At 36.9% G+C, this 22999-nt stretch overlaps 1 protein-coding gene across 1 annotated transcript in view; it reads right to left on the bottom strand.

The window, feature by feature from the left end:
* DLG2 (discs large MAGUK scaffold protein 2) overlaps nucleotides 1–22999 on the bottom strand; it is a 1735130-nt gene that overhangs the window by 1700414 nt on the left and 11717 nt on the right. Inside the window, exon 3 of the mRNA XM_072969091.1 lies at nucleotides 20694–20825. Within this exon, the coding sequence (XP_072825192.1) occupies nucleotides 20694–20825 (132 nt within the window). The remainder of the gene's footprint in view (nucleotides 1–20693; nucleotides 20826–22999) is intronic.

Genomic DNA, 22999 nt, shown 5'->3' with positions numbered 1-22999 from the left:
CTAAGCGCCGGAGAATATGGCGGCTGTGCCTGGGACCCGCCTCTCTTCCCCTGAAAAGTTTCCACGGGTTTTTAGAGATGGGGGTATGCACCCATCCCCCGAGAGCCCATCAACCTTGCTGTTTTATGGAGGGCCCAGGTTGTTCTGTCCTGTACACCCACAGCCACGGCGCCCAGCCCCTTGCAGTCCCCCGGAGCTGCCTCCGTGCAGCTACCCCCGTCCTCCGCCCGGCTTGTGCAGCCTGGCCCTGCCCACCGCTGCCGGCCCGCGTCTCAGGCTGGGTGTCGGGGGGACGCTCTGTGACTGTTTAACTTAGTTCTGTCAGACAAGGGCTGCTCTGTACAGATCCGAGCCTCGGAGGCTCCCCCTCCGTCCCGCTGGCCTCTCAGTTGTAGAGGGGAGACCCAGCGAGCGAGCACCAGTCCTCCTTTGCCGCTCCCTCCCCGCGGGACCCGTGCCGCGCTGCTTTGCCTTTTGTTCTTTCTTTTTTCCTTTTCTCCTACCAGATTTTTGGCGTCTTTATCTTTTGAAGAGGGCGATGATCTGTTGGAGTTCCGCAGGTGCTCTGGTTGGCTGAGTGGGTCTGTAGATGTGGGTCTTGGTGTATTTGTGGGAGAGGGTGACTTACAAGCGTCCTTCTACTCCGCCATCTTGCCTCTTCTCGGTATGTACTCTTTTGTATCTGGTTTATTCTGTTCAGCATGTTTCTGAGATTCACTTACGATGTTGCATGTAGTTTATTCCTTTTTATTGTTGAGTAATATTCCATTATATAGATATATCAAAATTTGTTTATCTACTCATCTATTGATGGACATCATCTTAAATAATATAATGAGGTAACTATGAAACTTAGGCTCTCTCTTCTCCTCGGGATTTGTTGTTCAGCTTGCTGTAGTTGTTTGTTCGTTTAAGTGACTATTTGAATTAATTTTGTAAAGTCTGTATTCCTTGTCATGTGAGTCTTTGGAGTCTCTATACTATTTGCTTAGTGTTCAGCCAACAGTGGAATAGAGGCTTTGTTAATCCTCGGGACCAAAAATTCTCCCAGTCTGTAGAAGAGCTCCTGTGTACTGAGCCAGGCAGTTTACAAAACTGCATTAGCCATCAATTTCTGATTACGAAGAGCCTCAAGATCAGAGGTGAGACCTGAGGGTCTACTCCTATCTTTCCTAAGTTTGTGCAGTCATACACATGCACATTGCCTTCTAGTTTCCTAGGAACATATCAGAGCTTCATTTCTTAAAAAAAGTCCGACCTTTAAAAAATTTTTCCACATTTTTACCAGTTATAGTTTGATTTTCTTTCCTTCTTCTGCCTCAATTTCTACATTTTCCTCCTTGTCCCCTATATATCAACCTTTCTTTACATAACCAATATGTTATATCCCACTCAAGTCCCTATTCGTGGCTTTCCTCTGGGAATCCCACCACCATTTTCTCTGCCAGAAACAATCCTTATAACATCCATTTCCACAAGTAATTTTCAGGTATTTTTCAAGGTAGAATCTCACTTCAAGAAAAAAAAAGATTTATTTTTTCTTAACACTCTAAGAACTTCGAGACACCAAGTATGTGTGGGTTTCCCACACCAAGCAATTCACCAGTTCTCTGTGGCCACCAACTGGACGTCCTACAATTCAATTCAATTCTGACACTATCTAGCTGGATTTAGTATAAGATCCTACAGATTAGGGGCTCAGTCCCACACCACTGCCCCTTATCTCAAATTCAGGTGCTAATCACATGTCTAGGTTGTCACCTCTGCTTCTGAGTAACAGTTATAAATTGGAGGTTGCCATGACCTTTTCCTCATGTTGAATAATTTGCAAGAATGGCTCACAGAACTAAGGGAAAGTTTATTTACTAGATTATTAGTTTATTATGAAAGGATACAACTCAGGAACAGGCAGACGAAGAGATGCACAGAGCAAGGTGTGGCAGAAGAGGTGCTGAGTTCCCATGTCCTCTCAAGGCACATATCCTCCCAACACAGTCATGTGTTCATCCACCCAGAAGTTCTCCAACCCCAGTACTTTAGGGATTTTTATGGAGGCTTCATTATGCAGGCACATTTGATTAATCATTGGCCATTGGTGAGTGAACTCAATCTCCAGCCCCTCTCCCCTCCCCAAAGGTCAGGGGGTGGGGTTGAAAGTCCCAGCCCTTTAATCAGATGGTTGGTTCCCTTGGCAACAAGCCTCCCTCCGGAGGCTAAACAGGAATCCCCAGCCACCTGTCATCTTATTAGCATACAAAAAGACACATTACTTTGAAGACTCCAAGGTTTTTAGACCAAATATTACTTCTTATCACAGCCATAATTACATATTTCTTAACCAAGAAAGGCCTTTTAATCTTCATATTGTGACTCAGCAATGCTAGGAGTCTAAAACAACTCACGATGACTATGGGAGAATCAACAGTATGAGGCACAGTGACAAGTGTTGAAGACCCAGGGTCCAGTAGGATGGTGGTTAATAGTGACCAGTGAATGCAAAAGAGCTGTATCCTTTGAACATCTTTCTATAGGGAAATCCTGATTATTTCTTGATTCCTGCCTATTTTCTGAGTCTGATCTCCAGCCTTCCTGCAGTTCCTATAAGGTATCTCGTATTCTTCCAATAAATCTCTTTTCTAGTTAAGTTACATAGTAGTGCTGCTGTGTTATTTTCAAGTCAAGAACTCTAAGTCCAAGACTCATCTACTTGTAGTCTTAACCTCTGTCACATTAGAAGTTATCTTGATAAATCACTTCCAGAAGACTTTAAAGTTAAATTTGTGTGTGCTAATAAATCAGGTAGATTCTTAAAATGCTTGAATAAGTATTACTTCCTTTAAATTTGAAAATGAATCTCTCATAACACTATTATTTATGAAAATTAGAACTCAGTTCTGTTAGAATAAATTTTTATGTAGTCATTGATACTTTCCAGAACTTGAGATAATTTTTTTTAATTTAAAAAAAGTAAAAGCTAATAAAAAGCTGTGCTATATCCAACTAACTGGTCTCTATATGAAATTTTAATGAAACTTTGTTGCACAAAATTTGACAAGAAAATAATTTTAACACCAATTGTAAACATTAACAACCTCAGAAAATTTAATAAAAGTTTTTGTAGTACTGTACAATATGACCTCATGCTTCTCCCTCTAGTATTATGGTTTTAAAAACATTAATACTCTGGCTTCTCCCAAATTTAAACTTCAATCTTGGTATCTCCCTTATACCAGATTTCTATATCCAACTGTACACTTAACATATCCACATGGGTGTCTAGTAAGCATCTCAAATTTCATGCCTCCAAAATCAGACTCCTGATCTTCCACTGCACCCATCAAATATAACGCTTTCCTAGACTTCCTTACCACTGAAAATAGGAATGCCATACCTCCAGATGTGCAGGCCAGAAAAAAAACACTCCCTAACTTTCCTATTTTTCTCACATTTGATATCCAATCTACTAGCAAATCTCATTAGCAAATCTACCTTCAAAATCTAGAATCTGACCACTTCTCACCACTCTCCCTGCTGCCAGCACCCTAATCTAAACCACAATCACCTCTATCTATATATTACCATAAACCCCTAACTCCCCTCCTTCATTTCCTTCATTGCATCATTTTTGTCCATTCTCAACATGCAATGCAAAGTTGATCATTTTAAATATGTTAGATCATATTCTTCTCAAAACCTTCCAACAGATTCCTAGCTTATTCATAATAAAAGTCAAAGTCTTTATAACAGCCAACAAATCCTTACATAATCTGTCCTCCTACCATAACCAAGATTATTTCTTGCCACTTTCTCTCAATCAAGAGTTACTGAGCCCATCACTGGACTCCTACTATGCCTGGAATAATCTTTGCATGATCCTACCTCAGTCCTTTTCCCTTGCTCTGTCTTCTGCAGATAGCCATATGATTCAATCCCTCAACTCCTTCACGTCTTTACTCAAATGTCTTCTGAAACAGGACTTTATTAACTACTCCATTTAAAATAGTAATGCTTCTCCTCCTCCGTTATACTCTCTATTCCCCTTCCCTGCCCTATTTTTCTCCATGCCAAGTTTGTATGTTACTGATATTCCAACACTTAACTATAAGTTCTGTGAGACCAGGAATACCTGTCTGGGTTTTCCACTGATACATACCTAATATCTATATTAGTGTTTGACATATCATAGGTGGTCCATAAATATTTCTAACAAATAAAATATATCGTAAATAGGAGAGCGGCCAAGATGACAGAGTAGAAAGACCCTGAGCTCACCGCCTCTCACAAGCACACCAAAATCACACCTATCTGCAGAATAATCACTGATGAAAAAGACTGGAACCTGTCAGAAAAGATCTTCTACAACTAAGACATAAAGAAGGAAGCACAATGAGATGAGTATGAGGGGTAGACTCTCAACATAATCAAATCCCATATCCCCCAGGTGGGAGACTCACAAACTGTAAAACAATTATATTGCAGAGGTTCTCCCGCAGGAGTGAGAGTTCTGAGCCCCACATCAGGCTCCTCCAGCCAAGGATCCGGCACCAAGAAGACAAGCCCTCAAAGCATCTGGCTTTGAAGGCCAGTGGGGTTTAATTGCAGGAGCCCCACAGGACTGGGGAAAATAGAGATTTCACTCTTAAAGGGTGCACACGAAAATCTCATGTGCACTGGGACCCAAGGCAAAAGCAGTAATTTGATACAAGCCTGACCCCGACCTACCTGCTGGTCTTAGAGGGTCTCCTAGAGAAGTGGGGGTCAACTGTGGCTCACAATGGGGACACAGACACTAGTCGAAGACATATTTGCAAACACTCAATCATGTGAATTCTTGGCGGCTGTCATCTTGGCTCATTAGTGCCAAGACCTGGCCCCACCCAAGAGCCTGTAGGCTCCAGTGCTAGGAACTTCTGGCCAAACAACTAACTGGATGGGGCAACAGGACCATCCATCAGGGAACAAACTCCCTGAGCCCACAGCCACCTCCAGACACACCTCTAGACATGGCCTTGCCTACCAACGGGCCAGGACCCAGCTCAACCCACCAGTGGGCAGACATGGGCCCCTCCCACAAGAAAGCCTGCACAAGCCTATAGGCCAGCCTCACTCACCTGTGGGAAGACATCAGAAGCAAGAAAACTACAATCCCACAGCCTACAGAACAAGTCTGCCAATGCAGGCCAGATCCTACCCTGGGATCAGCTAGCCATGGCCCTGCCACTAGGAATCCAATGCAACCTTCAGGACACCCAACACCCCATACCTAACTGTGTCAGAAAGTGGCACCACCCCTCCAATGATCTGAAGCAAGCTCTGGGATCCCTGGGCCCTGGAGCCAGACTCCAGGAAGCCAGACTACCATCTCTGCCTGCCAGGAGTCCAGCACTAACCCCAGGATCTGGCTTCACCTGCCAGTGGGTGGGCAAGAGCACCAGAGTCTTCAGGACCCTGACTCCACCCACCAGTAAGCCAGCACTAGCCCTGGGGCCCCCTAGGGTTCCACAATCAGAATCCATGACCAGGGCCCATTAAAGAGCAGCCAGCAGCATCCACACAAGGCAGGGCCTCAAACTCAATCAAACTAGGGACCAATCAAGCCTACCAGATTGCCCAAATGTCAAAAAGATACATGCATCCCAATGTCCACAGCAGCACTATTTACAGTAGCCAAGACATGGAGGCAACCTAAATGTCCACTGATATATGACTGGATAAAGAAGATGTGGCATATTTATATAATGGAATATTACTCAGCCATTAAAAAGAATGAAACAATGCCATTTGCAGCAACATAGATGGACCTAGAGATTATCATACTAAATGAAGTCAGACAGACAAATATTATATGGTATTACTCATATGTAGCATCTAAAAAAATGGTACAAATGAACTTGCTTGTAAAACAGAAGTAAACTCATAGACACAGAAAACAAACATATGATTAACAAAGGAGAAAGGTGGGGAAGGGATAAATTAGGAGTTTGGGTTTAACAGATACTTTATATAAAATAAACAACAAGGACCTAGTGCATAGCACAGGGAACTATATTCAGTATCTCATAATAACCTGTAATGGAAAAGAATCTGAGAAAGAATATATAAATAACTGATCACTTTGCTGTACACCTGAAAGTAATACAACAGGTGTAAATTCACTACACTTCAATTAAAATATACATAACATGAAGAATAATTGTATCAGTAAAAATACATTTTTAAGTGACAGTTTTAAATTTCTTAAAACAGCTGAGATACGATCACGAATTCTAGAAAAAAGGTTTAGTATGTAAAAGAAGGACGTCTGAGAAATCTTCCACATTAAATACTGAAAACTGTCTTTTATTATTGACAGAGATCCGTATTTTTACTCCGTTAAATTTTCATAGTATGAAAAGTATCGTTAAGTTTCTTTCATATCAGTAGTAACCTCAAAAAAAGGACATATAAACAAGTAAAATTTGCATGTTTTAATAGGTCTAGCAATTTTAAATGATGCTGTTTTGATCACTGCATATCAGCAAACTCCAAACGACTGTCTGGCAATGCAGTAGCATAATTAACCTAATGTATTTTCCTGACCTCATAAATCACATTCTCCAGTGCCCTGGGCTCTTGGCAAAAAGACCCTGAAAACAAATGCAAATTTCCCACTGTATTAACTATAAAATATTGCAAGTATAAGAACCTCTTCTAAATGAATCTTTTTCAACATACTACTTTTCACTTAAGAATCTAATGATTCTGATTTTAAACAAAAAGCAAAAACAAAGAAAATGTTAATGAAGTTATCTTGCCAAAATTTAAAAGTTGGCCATCGATAATAAATTAGCTTTTCCCTCATTCACCAAATTATATTAGCTTCTATTACATTCCATAAACACTAATAAGCATTGGGATTAGAGGAGTGAATAAAACTACCAAATCCCCACTCTCAAGGAGATAACATTATAGTTGGAAGGGAAAGACCACAAATAAATAGCATAAATAAGTATATGTTAATAAGCACAAAAAAGAAAAATTACCTAGAGTAAGAAAAAAAAAGAGTAATGGGAGAAGAGCGGCTATTTTAGACAAGGTGGTTGGGAAAGGCCTAAGGAAATGACAATTGGACAGCACCTGAATGAGTGAAAAGGTGAGCAAATGCTTGTTGGCAAAGGAAACAGCAAGTACAAATGCCCTGAGGCACAAAGCTTTTTCAAGGAAAAATTCAAAGCCAACATGATTGGAGGGGAATGGGTAATACTGAGTGTTAGTCAAAGAGGGGAGAGAGTATACCAGTTGAACAAGTGAGAGAGAATAGCCAGGAGTCAGCTGATGTAAAGCCTTACAGTCATAAGGACTTCAAATACTGTTTTAAGAGTGATAGGGAGCCAATGGAGAATTTTTTAAATAGTCAGATAAACTACCTTTTGTTTCCAAAGGTCACTCTGGATACTATACAGAGAGTAAGTTGGGGCAAGAATGAAAACAAAGCAATCTCACTCAGGAAGCTACTGCAGTAGACAGATAAGAGACCAAGGTGACTTACATCAGGATGGCATGATGGAGATGGTAAGAACTGGTAGGAATCTGGACTTAATTTGACAATTTGGCAACAGCAATTGCAAATGGAGTGGATTGGGACGTGAGAAAAAGGGAAAAATCTATGATGACTCCTGGGTTTCTGGCCTGAGTAACTGGGTAAATGACGATGACATTTACTGAGATGGTGAAGACTAGGAGAGAAGCAAGTTGTTTGTGGGGAGGGGGTAGAATCAAGAGTGTAGTCTTGGACATGTTAAGTTTTGAAATGCCTGATAAATATCCAAGGAAAAGCTATTAAATAGGCAATAAGATATATAGTAGTCAGACTTAATTTGGGGAGTCATCAGCCTATAAATAACATTTAAAACTATGGGATTGGATGAGACTACATTAGTAGTGGGTATAGATAGGGAAAAAAAAAGAAGCCTGAGACGACAGATGCTGGAAAGGGTGTGGAGAAAAGGAAACCCTCCTACACTGTTGTTAGGAGCGTAGTTTGGTGAAGCCACTATGGAGGACAGCATACAGGTTCCTTAAAAAACTAAAAACAGACTTTACCATGTGATCCAACAATCCCACTCCTGGGCACATATCCAGAGGAAACTCTGATTCAAAAAGACATATGCACCCCAATGTTCATAGCAGCACTATTTACAATAGCCACGACATGGAAGCAACCTAAATGTCCATCAACAGATGATTGGATAAAAAAGATGTGGTACATATATACAATGTAACACTACTCAGCCATAAAAAAGAATAAAATAATGCCATTTGCAGCAACATGGATGGACCAGAACGTCATTCTAAGTGAAGTGGGCCAGACATAAAAAGAAAAATGCCAAATGGTATCACTTATATGTGAAATCTAAAATAAATAAATAAATACACAAATGAACTACTTATTTATAACTTAGATGATTTATTTTTTGAATATGTGTAAGCACACTTTAACTGTCCTTTATGAGTGGATTACCACATTCTGTTGATTCTTATTTTGTGGTTGGCTATATTCCTTTGATAACTGTAAATTTAAAAAGCTAAAGGTCTAATCTGTTCATAGAAACTATGATCAGTACACATATGTAAACTAAAAAAAGTGCAATATATTGTATATATGTATTTACATGCAATATAATGTGTATGTGCAGTCAAACTATAATAATTCTACCTAATAAAACTGAAAAAGGTTAAAAAGAAAAGAGGCCTGAGAATTTAGCCAAGGTACTTCAGCATTTAAGTCCAGAAAGAAAGTGTTACAAGAACGTGGACATGATTGGGTAGTCAAACACTGCAGAGAAATAAGAAAAATCCTGAAAATTAACCACTGAATTGGCAACATGGAAGTCTCTATAACCTTGAAAGCTATAATCTCATTAGGGTAGAAAGGAAAAGAGCCTAATTTAAAGTAGCTTTAAGAGAAAATTGGAGATAAAGAAGCATATACTATGAATATAAACAACTCTTGTGATAAATTTCACTCTAAAAGGGGAATCAGAAAAATGGGAGAGGGGCTACATGACAGGATCTGTGGCATTAAGTAGAAGAATGTAGTCACTGCTAAATCATGGCCCAGAAGGAACTGGGCCAGAAGAATAAATATCCCCACCATTCTTGCCCTCCTCCACCACTTCTGATCTCCTATTAGTACTTCCCATTGGCAAAACACAGACAGAAGTCAGAAGACAAGGTGAAGATGACAGATGAGGAGAACAAATTTTGAAGATGACAACAGTAACTTTTACCACGTGCCAGGCATTGTTCAAAATAAAATATATATATTAACTTTTTTATCCTCACAACAACTCTATGAGGTGGGTATTTTTGCTATCATTCTCATTTTACAGACAGGGAAATTGATTTACAGAGTGGTTATCAAATCTGCCCAGAGTCACACAAGTAGTAAGTGGCAGAGGAGCCAGGAAATGAACCCAGGCAATCTGGCTCCAGGGTCCATACCCAACCCTTATTCTAAAATGCTCCTTTTAAGAGATGTTTGTGTGCTGATAGGAATAACTGAATAGGAAGGTAAGAAATAATTGCAAAGAAAGGAGGAACAATTTCTAGCATATTCTTTGAGTCAATAAGGAAAAATCGAGACGTAACCTATCATGAATCTTCTCCATTTGCCCCTCCAGGTCATCTTTCTTCCTTTATCCACCCTGCTCTGTGCCCTGGGAAGCTGAGCTTAACAAACTGTGTCATCCAACTCCCTTGTCCTCCAGCTTACAATTGGGGTCAACTAATAAGAAGCACCAGCAGAAGACTCAGGAAGGGAGGAAAGAGGGGTTGGGATGTTTATTCACCCAGCTATCTCCTTGCTTGGTCATGGCTTGGCAGTGGCCGTCTTCTTCCCAAAGCAAGCCATAGCTCCTGTCAGGCAGCCCTTCCAACAATTACAGCTCTATCTGTATTACAGTAGCAGCTTACACGCTTTCCCTGTTCCTTCAAGATTCCCACAGTTCCTAGTTTCCAAGTGCTTCTATCCCTAGTTGATTCCCTTAACTCTACCCATCTCTTTGTAAACAGATTCTTCATTAAACTCTCTCTGAGAAGGCTTTCTGTTACCTTATAGGACTCTGATACTCTATCCAAGAAGAGGATTTGACCTTAGATAAAAGGAGAGGCAGTTTATACACTTTAATAGAAGAAAAATCAGAACACATAGATACAAATATAGGTAGGTAGGCAGATCAAGTGGGGAAAAGATAAAGTTCTCTTCTGATTGTTTTCATTGTTTCAATAAAATAAGAAGGAAGATCAGAAGCCAAAGTTGAGGAAAGTGAGGTATTATTGCATCTGAGGATAAAAAAACAGTATGAAATGCTCCTCCTGGGAACAAGAAAGTGAACTGTCTGAGGAAACATAATAGGCTTTTTGGTCATAATTTAAAGTGAAACAAATTAACAAGGTTGGGTATATTTCTCCAGCTACATTGAGCTGCAATGGTGCAAAGATCAGTTTAACCAGAGGCTGGTTTTTGCCAGCAGATGGAGAGAATAAAGAAACTGAAGATGTGTACAAATGATTAACGATAGCAACGAATCATGTATTTTAAGCTTGATAAAAAGAGACCTGAAAACTTATGGTAGCTAACAGATCATGAAAATACGATGGGTAGGGCCAATGATTTAGCAGTGCTTATGGGATCAAAGAATGACTGACATGGGAAATATAGAAATGAATTGGATCAACAGAAGGTGAAGAGTGGTGGTCAGAGAGTAGGCTGTTTAAAACTGAGATTTTAGAGGGGTGTGGTTATTAATAAGGATAAGATATAGAGTAAAACTTAGGAGTGGGTGGCTGAGATACAGTGAAGGAAGAGATTATTGCTGGAATGGAAACCTAGGAACTGATTCAGGGAACTGGATTGTTCACAAAACCAAAATAATGACAATAATTCAAATTTGAAAGTATGAAGTTATTATGTAGAATACTGCTGCCTATTTTCCTATATCCTTCATTCAATATGCTGAGTCACCATTCCTCTCCATACTATCATTCACGTCTATAAAAGTCATTGCATTAGCCCAACTCTTCCATGTTACAATTATAAATACTCAAACTCAGGAAGTGGAAGTATCCTGCATCAAAATTTGTTTGGTACTTGCAGAGAGCCCTATTAAATACGTTAAATTTTCCATATCTCCAGGGGCTCCACTTCCAGAAAAACACGTAATTTAAAAAATTAGATTTGTATGAGGAAAACAGCAAGGAGAAAGTGAATATATATCCTGAAAAATTACTAAATGGAGCCCTGCATCTAAAATAAACAGTTTTTGTTAATGGTATTATTTACCTCAACTAATAAATATGAAAGTCACCTTTATATTTATAATCATTGTCCTATTTTGATCAACTGAAGAGCTCTTAAACCCTTCTTCAAAGAACTCTTGTATCAACTATTTCTAAAGAACAAGGCTTATTTCTGAAGTAATTCTTTATTTTCAAATGGCTTATTTTCAAAGCTGAAGGTTTTTCTGAATGCATTATTTAATATTCAGTATAATTTGTTTCCGTGTGTTTAAAAATGCTTTAAACTTTTAGGGATTCATGATGAAGTCATTTTGTAAGAATCAGCATGCCCACTGGAGTCTGGTGGCTCAAGGTACACTTGATGACCCAATTTGCATACATACAGTCCTGAAAAGAGAATTCTCATCTTATAGTTTTATGAAAGTTTACTATTTTGACAGCAAATTGGAAACTGAATATAAGGTAGAACTCAGGACTCAGAAACTAGAAACCAGGGAAGTGTATGCTGTAAGGCATGTGGAGGTTATTACTGGAATGTTTGAAATTCCTAACCTAATCTAAGAAGTTCTGGGCAACAAATGAGGTAGACAAGAAATATTTTCATAAGCAACTCTTAGGAATTACTCATGTAAACAAACTAAAGTAGACCCATGCTCCTCATTCTCCACCATTTCTGTCTTTTGCCAGGAACCAGAGCTAACAAGAGGAAGGGAAGCCTTTCCTCTGAGATACTTGTGGGCTATTTCTTTTTCTATTGATTCTTCTTATGGTTAATGCTTTTCAACATTCAATACCAAATTTGAAAGGAGCACGAAGAGGTCAAAACCAACACTGAGATCTATGCTTCAGTATAGCAGGGTCACACATACAACTTACACCAGACACTTTTACCACATGGTATAAGTGGCTCAGCGATAAACAAAATGAATAGCTCTTCACTGTGTCTGTGTATATCCAGCTGCTTCAGAATTCCTCAATCCCTGGCTAATTGGGGAAAGTGGCCATTCAATCTAGTTTAAAGTGTGGTCTGATTCAATAAAGTCTCTCTCCGATAAGACTATTCACAGAGCCTACCCCTCTCCTCCTGCTTCTCTCTCTCTAAAATAATGCCCGGTTATATAGAAGTAGACAATTCTGGGGGCAGACATGTGGTTTATCTGCCATCATAGTCTTGGGGGTAGAAATGGGTTGGGTTCACTGGATCTGTAATCGTCCTTTGGCTCCTCTGGTCCTTGAGCAATGTCCCTCTCCATTTGCTCACGAGGCATACTGCTAGCCTCTGATGCAGAAATCTGTTTAGTGGGACCTGGGATCCATTCTTATGGCTCATGCAAAGCTTCAGGTGCTCTGCCTGGCTGAAAACACTCACCTTGGGCTCTATATTCCTACATTCCTTCTTGAGGTCATGTTATAATTCCCAGTCAGTAGAGACATTGGCCAGAACTTTGCTGAGATGCTGACCTAATGCCAGCAACTGCCTATCTAAGGATGATGTAGTAAAAATAAAACCCTACTTATTAAGCTCTCCCCTCCTTTCAAATGAATACATTTCTAACCTAAATCTAACACAGCCCCAGGCATACAGCAGCACTCATTCATCCATTTAACAAATATTTACTTTGCGGTTATTGTGTTCTAGGTATTAAGCTAATATAAAAAATACAGCAATGAACACAACAGGTATGATGGCTGCTCCTATGGAATTTACATTCTAGTGGAGAAAGCCATACAACAAAACACATAAACAAAATTTCTCACAGGTAATATGATAGATGTGACTTGGTGAGATGGAGGTGAGGAGTGAGGTGGAAAGGTACTTTAGAGGCACTGAGACCTAAATGATGAGATGAACGAGTAAGGCAAAGATCTAGGTAAAAAAAGGTACTCCAAACAAAGGAGAAGCAAGTAAAAATGCCCTGTTTGATTCAAATAACTATTTCAAAGTACTTAACACAGTTGTACTTATTAAATGTCTGTCTCTGTCTCCCTTGGTAGACCATAAGCTCCATAATAGGGCCCACATCTCTCTTGTCACTATATCCCTAGAGCCTAACAGTGTCTCTTAGGTAATAGGCATTCAAAATATGCTCTTCCAAACGAAAGAAATTTAATAATGGACTATGCCATGGCAGACACTGTGCTACACACTAAATTAGAACCAGTCTCTGAATTCAAGAAGTTCACTGTTTATTGAGGGAGACCAATATGTAATCAATTAACAGTGATAACATAATAAATGCTACAGCAGAAATATGAACAAATACTATAGGGATGTAAGAGAGAAAGTAACGAATTCTGCTCACCAGCAGGGAAAGTATTAAGGAAGTTTTTAACCAAGAAATAAATATTCATTTCCTTTAGATACATGTTTATACTATGAAAGAAATCTATATCATGTTCTATTAATTGTATTAGCTCTACAGCTCACTAGAACATATACATTATCGACAAAAATTTTAATTTATTATTTCCATATTTTAAGACATCTTGAAAAGGCTTATTCCTAAAATAATCTTTGAGAATATTCTCTAAATTTTTGTCATTATGTATATCAGCTTCCTACATATTAAAGTTAAATGTAAGGCTAAAATATTCATAATATTACTATGCTGGCTATGGTGAAGCCTACTGCGTTCTGCTTTTGTGCCAGCTACCATATATCAGTGTTAATGATCATCCCCAAATTTTCATTTATTATGTATTTAGCAGAAATTACCAGATCCTTTCATGCTCCCAACGAACCCTGGGGGCTTCATTACCTTACTGTGTAAAGAAGTCTCACACGCTATCGAAAGAGATTGATTTTTTCTTATTTCAGTTATAGCACAAATAAAAACATCCTTCATTTTAAAACAACTAGCCTTATAAGCATCCGAAGTACATAAATTTAGTTAAATGGTGCCATCTGGTGACATAAATCCTGCAGCAAATATACAAAGTCCAGAGCCAAGAATGGCATAAAATCTTCAACCTAAAGCGTCAAATTTAACGTAAGAAATACTTGATCCTGCTTGTCATAAAACACACATCCAATCACACTTAGTATCTGGCAGTTTAACAAAGGGAATTATCAAGACTGTTCAGGCCACATTTTATGCTTACCACTCTTGTTTCTCAAGTATACCCTCAAATTTAAACAAGTCTTTGGAAGAGATGTGAGTCTAATGTGATGCCTTAGTCAACTACTAGAGAACATTTTAAAAGCATAAATATCAAGGACACTTTTGAAGCCCTGTTTTAGTTACATCCATTTCCTTACTCTCCTTCTGACCTCTATGAATCTGTTTAATTTTCATCACCTCAAACACCACTTCCCTAAGAAACCTTTCCATGATTCCACTGCTAAGGTTAATTCTCTCACTCATAGCATACTCTACTTCTCCATTGTAGCATTTAGCAAAATTGTAAATATAAACTATTCATATATTTTGTCTAATGTTTGTCTCTCCAGTGTCCATCATAGTGCCTGGCCCAGTATTCAATAAATAACTTTTGAGTGAACAAATGGATAAATGGATAGATGGATGGATGGATAGATGGAAAAAAATCCTTCTCTAGCCTTTCTTCTTACCCAAGTCCTATCATTGACAAGACCCAGCTCAAGTTTACATTTTATATAAAAGCTTCCCTAGCAACATCAATCAATAATGATCTCACGCTTCTCTCAACTCCTATAACACTCTGGTCTAGGCTCCAGAATTTAGTCCTTGATTATATACTATCTTGTACTTGTTCCTAGGTATGTGAACATTATTTTCCCAATTGACTTTAACCTCCTTAAGGGTAGGGATTTAATTTTTAACATCTGCATATGTCCATATAAATATAGAAAACACTTCATAAATACTATTAATTACTCAATTGCAATAACTGAAACACCTGCATTCTTTTTATTTAAACAGATATTGTAAACAAATAAGTAGGAATAGTAGACCTTAGTATTTAAGAATCTTACATTCACTGCTTTGACCTGTTAAGACTTATTTGAAGGTCTACGACATGCAGAAATTTAACTGTTCCACAGGAGCACATGCGTTGAGATTTTGAGTGGTAGCAAGCAATTACATAGTTAGTGAGACTTGCACGTGCTAACAGGAGCATCTCAGTGTAACATAGCTACTGTTCTCTAACCATAGTTCCATAAGCAGAAGGAAAAAAAACCCACTTAAATATTTTAGAAATACTATTGTACTTTAAAAAGAAAATTAGATGCCAAAATGATATTCATTAATTTATGGATCCTCAAAGTACTCAAGATATATCCCAGAATGATAATGGCTCATTATATTTGTTAAAGATGAAATCAAATCTTAATAAAAACCCAAGGATGAAGAAGTGCCTCTGTCATATTTTCCCAAATTTATTAATGCTATTCATATACTATATTATTTTCCCTGATTGGCCAAATATCTAACCGTTTAGAACACACATTCACAAACTTCAGCATGCCTCAGAACCACCTGGAAAGCTTATTAAAACACTATTTGCTGAACCCTGCTTCCAGATTTTCTCATTCAGTTCCAAGTGATGCTGATTCTGCTGGTTCAAGAACCACACTTTGAGAACCTCTGCTTTAGAGGACTGGATCCAAGGTGTTCCAAATTTACATAACCATGTCACTATAATCTATAAAAGAATTCTTCAACTTTCTTATGCTCGGGGAAAAAAATCATACACTACAAACAATAATTAAGACCAAAATCATCATGATGTTTCCAAATAGATATCATTTTGAAATAAATTATTATATTAGAATTACTATACTGGGAAAGTATGTAGGTTTTTTTACTCAAACTAAAATGTGATAAAAACTCTTCCTAAACAGAATGATTTTGTAGTACTTCTCACCGTTATATTTTAATAACTAATTGCATACCTAATGTCTCTTTTCCCCATTTGATTTCTCTCATCCATAGCGGCAAGGATTACCCTCTCCTCTATAGTTTACTGTTGTATCCCTACTGCCTAGCACAATGTATAACACATAACAGGTATTTTTTTAAATAACTGCTGAATGAATAAATTTTATTGAAGTCCTATTATTATTAAAGGTTCACATACTGGGGGTACAAATATTAATTAGATATATCACAGTCTATTGGGAGGGCAGCAATTTATCCAACTTGTAACAAGGTAATGTAATAAGTACCTTAGAGTAATATGAACAAAATGCTAAGAAACATAATCAAAGGGCTGATTAAAGCTGCTAACAGGTAGGGACATGGTAGAAGGCTTTAACAAGGAGGTGACAGATCCCAACATGTAGTGTATCTACTGTATTACCTCTATTGCTAGTAATTTCAAGTATCCATAATGTTCTATGTTAAGGTTTACAGAAATGAAAAGTATTCCACTCTAACACAAAGTTTGACATGCTGTTAGAGTAAGCAGATAGCTAGATATGAGCAGAGAAAGAGGGACACAAGCAAAATGGAAGGAATTGGGCAGAAAGGATGGGCACAGGCCAAATGCAGGAAACCATATACCAGGTAAGCACCAGGACTCCCTGGGCAGAGAAAGAAAAGCAGGAACCTCTGTGTGGATAAGCAGTCACAAATTTGGGGATGACAAGTGCCCTGGAGGCCGACAAAGAATGGTGGGAAAAGGCAGGAATCTCCATGGTCCGAATGAAACCTCTTGCAGATTATGTCCTCATTTCAATAAAATTAGCCTTGCAGATTAGAAGTACCCATCATGCACCAGCCATGACACTTCTGATCCAGATTAAATAAGGACAAAAATCCCTCCTCCGTTTGGGAAGGTGGATTTGGGATGAAAATCAGAGATGACCCCAGACCCTTCCGTCTCTAATGAATATTCCACCCATTCATTTTTACATCCTATGTAACCAACTTGCCAAAGAAACTCGGGGCAGCCGCTCACCTGAGCCTGCCCTTGAGAGTGTACTTTCTATCCCTTAATAAATCCCCACTTTACTTTCTTAACCTCCGTGTCTTGTCTCTGTATTCTTTCTGGGACAGGAAAAGAACCTGGACACCAGTGCCAGTTACACCTACCAGCAACAATGCAAGCCTCCATGAAACAGGATAAGCACTTTTCTAAGATGTTGCTACTGGCAGGGTTTTGAGGAAACTATCACTTTACTGCCCATTCTAAATCATTCCCAAAAATTCCCCCTCAAACACTGCAGTAAAATAAGAGGAAATAAAATTAGATAAACAAGATTAACACGATTTTCGAAGGGGTTAGAACCTGATAAATATACATACATCGTTCTGTCCATTCTTGGACATAAAAGTAATGAATATAGAGCAAGGCAATTTTCAATAAGGTATAAAAGCAAAGAACTTTGTGATACATATCCACAAATGAACTACCTCATCATACTATTAAAATAGTTTTTACAAATAATTATGGTGGCAATATAGATGTTTAAATTTTCAAAGTAGATCTGGAAGAGAAATATAAAAATAAGTTTTAAAATTCTATCTTGCTCCTTCATCCCCTAAACAAAGAGTATAAATGACCTAACAGAGTGACTTGAAAATGTGAATGTTTTAGCTATACTAAATGAAAGAGATCTAAATTAGTTTGTAAAATATCATGAAATTCCAGTTCGCTTATATTCAAATTTTATAAAGTGTTAACAATGCAATCATCATAAAACTGTAATTATCTATTGGACAAAATATGTTTCTTAGTATTACCACAAGATGTCACCCTAAGCCTAACATCTAAATGTGCAGCTTTGCTATTTTAGGCATTTTTCTTTTTTTGATACATTAATAAACATTAATTACTAACTTTTTAAAAGTTATGGTGTCTTTTTACACTTTCAGTTATTGGCAAATGGAAAATCAAAACAAAGAATACAGGGAACCTAGAAGCAAGATGGAAGAAAGTTAAACAGTTCATTCTCCATGTTTATCATATATTCTATTTATTCTAAGAGCAATCCATTTTATCATTGGATTTTATTTTCTTTTACTTTATTTTTTTAAATCTCCATAATGAGTACAAACTATGTTAATCATATAAAGTTATATTTTAAAAATAAAAAAAAAATACATTTGCTATTAAGCTCCACCCTATTATCACAGAACCCATTTATAAAATGCTTTCATGCACTATAATAGCAGTCAAACTTATAGAGACAGATTTCTGTCTTCAAGGATTATACCATCTAAGATATACTAGTGTTTGAGGGTTTTTTTTAAAGTTTATGATGAAGGACCACAAAAGGAGGGTAGTATTCATTTCCAAAGTGATGCCCTTCATCTGTAGAGAGAAGGCTTGGTTTTCTGATCACTTGTCAATATTACAGCCTATTCTGCAATAATAGTATTTTATTTTATTATCCACTTGTGTTGGGTTTCTGCACTATGATTCCCTTCTATTTCTTCAGTTGCAATCCATGCAAGGTATTATTTCAGCATACTGGCTATCTGAACATCAGAATAATGGGAGAAGGGTACTATCTTCCATTACTTGTAACAAAAAAGAAGGGGAGGGAAGTTGGTTCAAACAGAAAGTAAATTATAAAGCATAAATAATGCCCTATTTATCAATGGTTCTCTACTTTTTCTTTTATAAAGATATAATCTCCTTCAGGATGCACAGGGCTACATAGTTTTTCTTTTGTATCCTTAAAAAATGCACAGTGAGACCACTCAAACATTCAATAGTAACTTAGTAATCAGTATTGAGCAACCCACAGAACGCAGTAGAAAATTATGTTTCACTGTACAGCATTGCTCCAGTCTTTGCACTCTGGTTTATGCCAAAATGACTTAAAAGACCAGCCAAAGCAAATCTATCCACTCAAAGCTGGACATCAGGATTACTTATGTAACAGCTTTTTACAGATTATTGTTGCCTCTCATTTTATTAGAGAAATTCCAACTATATACTACAGGCTTTTTGCCAAGATATTTATCACTCACTCAAAACAATGGCAAAATACAATTCTTTGTCTTTCATTTGTCCTTTTATTCCCCATGTAATGATGTTGCGTTACCAAATGGTTACATTACCAAAGTACAGTAGAATTATCTAAAGCATAGAACAATATTCTTCCTAAATCAAGTCCTCAGAAACAACTCTCAAAAGACTTAGCCAATCTTAACTAAGCACACCATACAAATCTATTTAGAGGCATTGCCATTCAATTCAGTTAATAGCCTTTACTAATTATCAACTAGATAAAACTATTAATTTTTCATTGAGAAATTTATTGCTTAAAAATGTTCTCTAAAATACTATTCTCTAATGACAGGGTTTATTTAAATTCTCTAAGACCCCATTTGGAGTTGTTTTCATTTAATACCCACTAAGATGATTATAGTTATTTGTGTCATTAATTCTTACCAGCCATAAAAGAATATTTTAAAAATTAATCCACAGGCAAAAAAGTAATCCTATAAAGTTTTTTACTTCTATTTTACTCAATAGATTGGTTTTCAATTTTTCAAAATTTAATGGTTTTTAAAAATTATATTCAAACCATAAAGCTGTAGTTTTGTCAATAAGTGTAGACATTTATTACAAAAAAAAAAGATAAAATATCTTCAAAGTTAATCCTCATAAAGTCACATTTTCAGTTTTTATATCAATAACCATCAGACCTGGTAATAAGAATGGTAGATTCAATTACTTCTTTAAAATGTACAGTGTAAATCCAGTAAAATCTATAGTACAATTGAGTGGGGGGTTTTGTAATAGTTTAGTTGTTTGTTTTTCTTGAGGAGAGGTGTTTGTTTATATCTTTTGCTGGTTTAACTCTTAAAATATGAAAAAAAGACTTAAAAATTATCTGCATAAATGCAAAATATATGTATAAAAACATACATAAATAAACCATATCGTTGATTTTCTTCAGTCTTTAATAAATTCAAGAATAAGCATAACGTCAAATATTACATAATGAGATTCATGAAAAATTGACAAGGCATTGAGATTTTCATCAATAAACTTTCCAATTTGAATCATGAAATTTCTTAAGAGAAGCAAAAAAGATGAAAAGTGTTTTAATTTTTCTCTTAAGGAAAGAGTAAAATTAGAAATGTGATTCTGAGTAGAATGTGACCCACTAAATTTTTATGTTAGACTAGTCCTTTTCAAGAAGAAAACAACTTCCTTCTCTAGCATATTTGTCCTTAATCATTTTTTTTTTGCAGTAAACTACTGTGGTTTTTTTTTTTTTTTTTGCTGTGTAAACTTGTCTTCCTATAACAAACATTCTTTTATTTCTATTTTATTTCTATTTTAGAGCAATTCTTTTTTAGGATAACCTTAAATAAGAAAATGAAACAAACAAACAAAAAAGCTTTTCTTCTATTATTAAGGAAAATTATTTCACTTTTAAATTTAACTTCAGGTTCTTTGACCACATTATTTTAAACTATTAAGCCCAATTCTGACCATAAAGATAATAAGTAATTTTTAATACATACCTAGCAAAGCTTGGAATAAACTGCTCTGAAAGATACCCATCACCTTTTTAACAGCGCCCTTCAACTGCTGCTCCTCTGGTTTCCTTAATTTTTTGCAGTATTCTTCCAAAAGTGACAAAGCTCGGTCAGTGTCTGGAAAACACGATTTTAAAATTCTATCTTATGGTCTTAGAAAAAAAGTAAGCTAACATTAAACTATATTATAGTTGTATTCCTAATTTTATAACACAAAATAATTTAATAAAATAATCATGAATTCCATAAACTACCATTAAAATTGATAATTAAAATGAACTCTTAATTTTAAGAACCCACTTACTTCTATCGTGTTGTCTCCCAAAAGAATCTGCAACTATGAAACAAAACAAAGGTCCTGAATGCAATGCTGGCCAATTGATATTTACATAGTAGATGAGTCTCTTATCAAAAAAAGTCTTAAAATTGATGGCCTCCTACAAAATAATGTCCAGATTCCTTAATGCAACCGGTGAGGCACCTTCCCCATGATCTGCCTACAACCTAAATTTTCAACCTTATTTCCCATGGTATATTATTCCACCCCCTCCACATAGACATGCAGTGCCTAAGTCACACTCGATTACTCCCTTTCTCCTTCTCCATTTCTGAACACACATACACAGTTTCCATACTTTTTCTCACCTGGGTACTTTTCTTTACTCCTACTGCTCCCTGTATTGGAATATCCTCCCCTATACCACTCTCTCTCCCTTGAATGAGTATGCTGTATTACAGAGGGTTTATTGTCAGATAGATCTGGATCTGAAACCTACTTACTGGCTGTGTGTGATCTTCAACAAGTTACTTAACCTCTCTGAGCTACAGTTTCCTCCTACAGGTAGTAGGATTAAATTATACACTATCAGTACAATGTCTAGTGCATAGAAAGCAATCAACAAGTCAAAATAAAATCTACCTTTCCTTAATCTATACCTAATTCAAATGTTCTCTGTTTCATAAAGATGTCATCGACAGTTAAAACTAATCACTGTCACCATTCTTCTAAACCATTCTGTCTCCACAAGTACTATAGGCATTCTTAATACATACTGTTATATTATAGCTTCTTGAATACATGTCTTCATCCCCAACAAAACAAAATATCCTTGAAAAGTTTCCTAAAGTGACAGTGTCTTTACATGCAGTAGGTGAAAAAAACTTTTTTTGGAAGCGAGAAGATTCCATTTTGTTGTTCCAGTATGTAGATCTATTTGGAGAATGTCAAGTCATACATTTTTAACTAATAATATTTATGTACACAAGGAATATTAAATACAGTAACTTACAAGAAAAGGCAAGACTCATTTTAACCAGTAAACAACTGCTTCATGTTTAGAAAGCTTCTGAAGAAAATGGCAACAGCCAAAGCTCAGACCAGAGTCTTAAATATTACACTGGTAATTCTCCTAGCTTTAGTATTTATGTATTTTAATTTGTTCTCCCTTTGAGGAGTTCCTGTCTGAAGAACTAATATTACGCAAATTTTTCACATACATGGCACATTATGAAAAAAGTTTCCTATGGGTATCACTTGGGGTGAAAGCTGATTGGAATTATCATTGGTTTTCTACAGTTGCATCCTGTGCCCAGACTCTGTCATCAGTAAGAGTTTTACTTTGAGCCAATGTTACTTCCTTCAAAAGTCTCTTTTGGTATTTCTGGCACTTCTCCACCTGACCAGAGCTCTTCTCTTGTGACCTTATATTTTCAAATCACATGATGGATCTTCAACAAAATTTCCCTGCTTTAAAATTCATTCTTTTTCTTCAAGCTTTATTGACAAATGGCTGACAAATAAAAGCTGTATAAATTTAAGGTGTACAACAGGAAGTTCTGATATAAATATACACTGTGAAATGATTACCGCAATGACAATTAATTGCCTTTAACTGTAAAAGCCTCTCCCCACTTCAAATCTACCACTTTCACATATTAAATATCAATTATAATAACAAAAATTCATATTTATTATTTCATATCTTTCTCCTGAACCTTCAATTCCTCTCCCCCATAGCCATTCTCAGCTGATGATCATGCTTTTAATCAAGTTCACAGAAAACCAGAAGAAAACTTCCGCAAGCTCCTAACATAACATCTACTGACTTACCTGTAACTGCACCCCTATATTCTGCCTTCCCTTCTGTTAGTAGGGATAAAATATCTGTGCTGCTCTCAAAAGCCAGTTCCTCTCCTGGAGCACCTGAGCTTATTCTCTTTTACCTAATCAAGGACATTGCTTCACCATCAATTGCTTTCCTCTCCATTCAATCACTTGCTTCAGCATACAA

This window comes from Vicugna pacos, chromosome 10, assembly GCF_048564905.1.
Source record: "Vicugna pacos chromosome 10, VicPac4, whole genome shotgun sequence".
Classification (NCBI taxonomy): Eukaryota; Metazoa; Chordata; class Mammalia; order Artiodactyla; family Camelidae; genus Vicugna; species Vicugna pacos.
This window is presented reverse-complemented; position numbering and strand designations above follow the sequence as displayed.